This window comes from Alligator sinensis, unplaced genomic scaffold (assembly GCF_000455745.1).
Source record: "Alligator sinensis unplaced genomic scaffold, ASM45574v1 scaffold472_2, whole genome shotgun sequence".
NCBI lineage: Eukaryota > Metazoa > Chordata > Crocodylia > Alligatoridae > Alligator > Alligator sinensis.
Genome location: NW_005842378.1, coordinates 805,471 through 810,557, shown reverse-complemented (window position 1 = coordinate 810,557; position 5,087 = coordinate 805,471). Strand labels below are relative to the sequence as shown.

Below are 5,087 nucleotides of genomic sequence, written 5' to 3'. Positions count from 1 at the left end.
GCTGAACCCTGCATCGGATGATTTCCTCAGTCTGGGCTATCACCTTAGATATATATTTTTTAAAATCACAATTAAATTATGCAACAAAATTTAATTTGCTACAAATATTAATTATGTCTATAGGCAGCACCATTTTCTCACCTCTTTCCCAGCATCTTGAAGCCTTCGGTTGGTATCAGTAACTTGAACCTTAAAAATAATTTCACCTTTGTTAGACAAATATGCATATACTGCCCTGATGTAACTGCTCACCCTTGTAATCAGATCATGCTTCATGAGAAACTTAGAACAAAGACATGCAAATTCAAATTAACTCTACAGCTTGAACTTGAACTTTTGATCGCAAAGGGCTTTTGTTAACTTCAATTACTTATGACAGTTCTTTCTAACAGATTCTGTGGCAAACTTCTCAAATTTACTTGGGATTTTTGAACTTTACTTGTTTCTGTAGGTCTGTCAAACAATTCAAATCATTGACCCAATTGACCACTGGTCCCTTTTTGATAACCTCAATGAGCTCTATGTGCCATTCATTGTCTGTAAGAAATGGCGATTGCGTTTTATGGTAATTAAACATTCATACTTTACTGAATGCAAACACTGGGTGGTTGATTAACATCAAACGTGGAAATCTCCAAACCACAGCAACATTTTAATGCTGCAGGTGCAGGCAAAGCTCGACCTCAGATTTTCCCACATATTAAGTGACTCATTAGGTCATCATAATAAGGAAGCACATTCTAGTTTATTAAAAATCTCATTAATTTCCGAACAAAGATGCTCAATGACCTCATTGACGCTGTATTTGGTCTCTTGTTATCTGAATATCCTTTATATAATGCTCTTCTAATCATAACCTCTGGTGAACTATGTTCATTCTGTCTGGTGTGCATATTTTGCTCTCAAAAGTGTAAAGAGAGCTAAAAGGGACGGGTCTCACAATTCACTATTCTGCACTCTGACTTTTGAGTAAACCTTAGTTCTCATTTCTAATGAGATACCACCACCATTCTCATTTGGAGAGCAGAGAATTTTTTTATAAAACACAATTGCAGTCCCTTAAAAATATTCAAGATTTAGTTTTAATTTTTTATTTTGAATTTAAAATGTCTTGACACACATGATACAAAAAAGGACTCAATATAAAAAATATTGCTCTTGCCACAATTTTACCATGTTTTAGTTTCCTGATTCTGATTATGACTTTTAAAATGCAAACTAGTTTTTGGCAACATTTTAAAAAAATATATTAACAAATAAATCAGAAAATTAAACCTAAAAAGTCAATTTGGCAAATGGATTACAGTAGCAGACAACCTGAACATCTATGCAAAGTATTTTTTTTTTTAATTTAGCTTTCAGCATCAGGATATTTAAGTTACTCATGCAAGTTTTATCCTCTAAAAAAGGAAGGCAAGTTTTTCTTTTAATAATTAATAAGAATGATACATAGAACTCTAATTTCTTACCTTTAATTTTTCTGCATCAGCCCTTACTTTAAGTAGTTCTGTAATAGCATCCACAAATCCTTGATGGTGAAAATTGCACATCTTTTCAATCTCCCTGTCATGATTACGTATACAGGCATCCAGTTTTTCCATAAACCTTTGGTGTGCATTTGGCTGGTCATCATAAACAGACCTGTTAAATATAAATGACAAGAAAAAAAATTATGTTTTCCTCAAAAATATATTATGTGCAGTGATCTTTACTGAAACATTTAGATTTTCAAAATTTAAATTCAAATATGATGTCACAATGACATCATGTGTGAAACTTCCCAATGAAATTATCCACATCACGGGAAATTTATCATTAAACCAAAAACGCAGATCAAAACTGAGGACTGAACCCAGCCCTTGTTAGCATTAATCCAGGTGCTTAACCATTCACAACATGGTTGACCTGAGCCCCACTGATTTGTTACTTATGCCCTAATGCTCAAAAATGGGTACAAAAGAATCAGTTTCTCTGACTACCTCAAATAGCGTGGATCACTTTTCCTTCAAATTCCACTGTTTCGTAAATAGTAAGAAGTGTAAAGATGTAAATTTACTGTTTTTTTTCTAGTATTCCTAAGAGCAGAGTTGTCCAGTTAAATAAATTTTGCATGCCTCTAGCCAAACAGTTAAGAAAATGCCCTACAGCAGTCAGCCATCTAGTGGCATGCAGTTAACACTGAGTGAATTGAATTTATGAGAATTAATTTTGCACCAGAGGAATTATAAAAGCTGCAAGAAACACTAAGACCAAAATCTGAACAGATGCCTGAAGCTGCCACCGATATCTGTATTTAGGCATATGATGGTGGTCTGATTTTCAAGAGTCAAGGACTCTGTCCCTGAACCTCTTAATATATAACTATTGACATACAATCACAGATGTGGAACAGAGATTTAAGAAAAAGTAAAGCTGAGAATGTAGTTTGTTAGGTCTATTTTTTGTTTAAATAAATTAAAATTAATCTGATATCTGGAGTCTTTTTCCCCCCTAGGGCTTGAAGGAGTTGTTGGTTTGGTGATTTGTGCCATTAACTGTTTATTGATTTATGTCATATAGCCAACTGTTTTAAGGCAGATTGGGGCAGAACTGAGAGCAGAACGTGTTGGACTGGCTCAGAAATAAGCCACCACATAAAAGAATGCACAGAGGGAGACAGTACGTGGTTCAGCTTTAAGCTTTAGCAGAGAGAAAACAAAGAGGTATCATGAGCAGCTGAACAAGAGAGCAAAAGCATAAGGTGCTTATATCTCATCAGAAAGGTAAGAAAAAAACAGTGAAGAGATCTGAAAAGTGATTTGACATGGTCAGAATGGCAGACAAAAGAGATGATTTTGAAGTAGCATTTCAAGATTGACAAAGGGAGTTCAGGCAGCCAGCCTAAATCTTCAAAATCAGGAAACTAATTTCTAAAATCATGAAATTGGCTTTACATTTATGAGATTTAAAAATATTATTTCAAGCTGCCTTTCAGTTTCTGAGTCTTTAATTTACCCTCATAACTGCAAGCTTTTCTCTACAGGGAAAGTTGAGATACTTATGCAATCACCTGACAAGTTCTTTAAGAAAAACACCACAATGCTGCAATGTGGACAAAAGTTTTAGCAGTGGAGTGCGAGAGAGAGTATGAAAATGTGAAAGAGTGAGAGCACAAGAGATCACACATTCAGATTTTGAGAATTTTATTCATAAGATAAAAACTAGCATCCATTTTGCTGATAGCTACAGGGGGGAAAAATCTGTCATCACAGAGGTGATGAGAGTAACATTGGACACATTACCTTCCCAGCAATCCTGCTTCCATTTTGCCCAGTGTTTAAGTTCTTTTCTTAACTAAGTACTAAGAAAAATAAAAACAAACTAATGGAAAACAGTAGTACTGTACTGCATACAAATGTGAAAAAATTCCTTATCTTTTAATTTTACTTTCCTTCCTATTCCGTAATCAATTATTCCATTCTGTTCTATAAAATAATTTTCAATATAGAAACTAACTAAGGACAGTCCTCCTATATGATATAATATGATTTTAGTAACCTATTTTATTTATCATTATTTGACTTTTAAAGAGAATCAAACGGTATTTTGTATGACTGAAATCCACCCCACTGCAGGCCTGTTCAAGAATTCCCATGCGCTTAATTCCTTAACACACTGCGTACATCAGGGATGGGCAAAATGCAGCCCAGGGGCCGGATGCGGCCTGCCAGGCCATTCTATCCAGCCCGCAGGGCCCCTAAAAAATTTAGAAAATTAATATTAATCTGCCCTGGGCTGCCTGTCATGCGGCCCTTGATGGCTTGCCAAAACTCAGTAAGCGGCCCTCTGCCCAAAATAATTGCCCGCCCCTGACTTACAGGGTACAAAGCACCTTGAATGAGTCCTGTGCATTGCTGTTGATTTCCTTCATGCATTTCCCATTCTTACTGTCTGCTTTTTTTTTTTTTTTTTTTTGAGTTTATGTCCAGAGAAGGGAAACTGAGAAACACAGGAAAGATGGAGAGACCTACTGAGACACATTGTTTTCTTAGAGTATACTTTAATTATTTATCCTTAGAATCCCAAAAGGAAATGTCTGGCTTGAACAAATCGAAGATTTTTTTCAGACTGAGTAGAACCAAATTGATCAAAGCCAACATTGGCTATCACCTCTTAAATTCAAGAATTGTGGCAAAAAGCCTTAAAAAACCATCCAGGTAACCAAACTCCTGGGGAGAGAAAAAGTCCTGTCCTCCCAAACCTCTTCAGGGACATATAACTTTGCATCCTCCTGTAAGTCTTCCTCCTGACTATCCTCTGTAGAAACTAAAGACCTATGAGGTCTTTAAGATCTAGGATTGAATTTGTTTAATAAACCTGGAACTGAAGGGTCCAATGAGCCTGGATCTTCTGATAGAAAAGAGAGAGCGGCTTTTTTGAGGAAAGCTTTGACTTTCTGGAGTTTATCTTTTTGACCCTGACTTATATTTGGGATTTTCAGGTGAGGGAAGCAGTTAAATTCAGGGAAATAAAAAAGGTAATGAGCAGCCTCATGTGAAGAATGGAAGAGGCCTGTCCCTGGAAATCTTCCCCAAAAATATTTCTTACTGCCTAAGGCAGGGAGGGAAAACGGCAACTGGAGAAATGAGAAGAACACCCTTGGCTCTGCTACTCATTTAAGGAAATAAAAATCAGAGTAATGAGAACCATGTTCCTTCTCCTCCAGAGCACCACGGAAAGTCTTACAAACTACTTGACCTAGAACAACAAGTGCTGCAGGTTACTAGAATGGACCTATTATCCCAGCATTGTTCTGTCTCTTTGAGGAAAGAAGCTGATATCCTGAAACCTGTACAGCAGAAGCAAAGGGAGCCCATTTTGAAGTGTCTCATTCCTGGGAGAAGGAATGAGAAAGCTGAGGAGACAAAGGTCGCTAAAATGGGCCTCTCTTGTCAAATGGAAGGTGTCTTTTAAGACCATATTTCAAAACTTTTGTCCCCCTCATGAATACTGTCAACATCTGGTGGAAAGAGGGTTAGTGTTCCCTGAAGAACTGGGACATGGGCCACACCTAACACTGGAGGGTTTTGACTGGAGTGCACTGATGT

General features: G+C 36.7%; 1 protein-coding gene across 1 annotated transcript in view; it reads right to left on the bottom strand.

The window, feature by feature from the left end:
* The window catches only part of EXOC6 (exocyst complex component 6), a 142,995-nt gene extending 139,055 nt beyond the window's left edge, over positions 1 to 3,940 (bottom strand). The window contains 4 exon segments of the mRNA XM_006029422.3: positions 2 to 43; positions 142 to 189; positions 1,470 to 1,641; positions 3,858 to 3,940. Coding sequence (XP_006029484.1) covers positions 2 to 43; positions 142 to 189; positions 1,470 to 1,641; positions 3,858 to 3,910 — 315 coding nt within the window. The 5' untranslated portion in view covers positions 3,911 to 3,940.
* Positions 3,941 to 5,087: the final 1,147 nt, after the last annotated feature.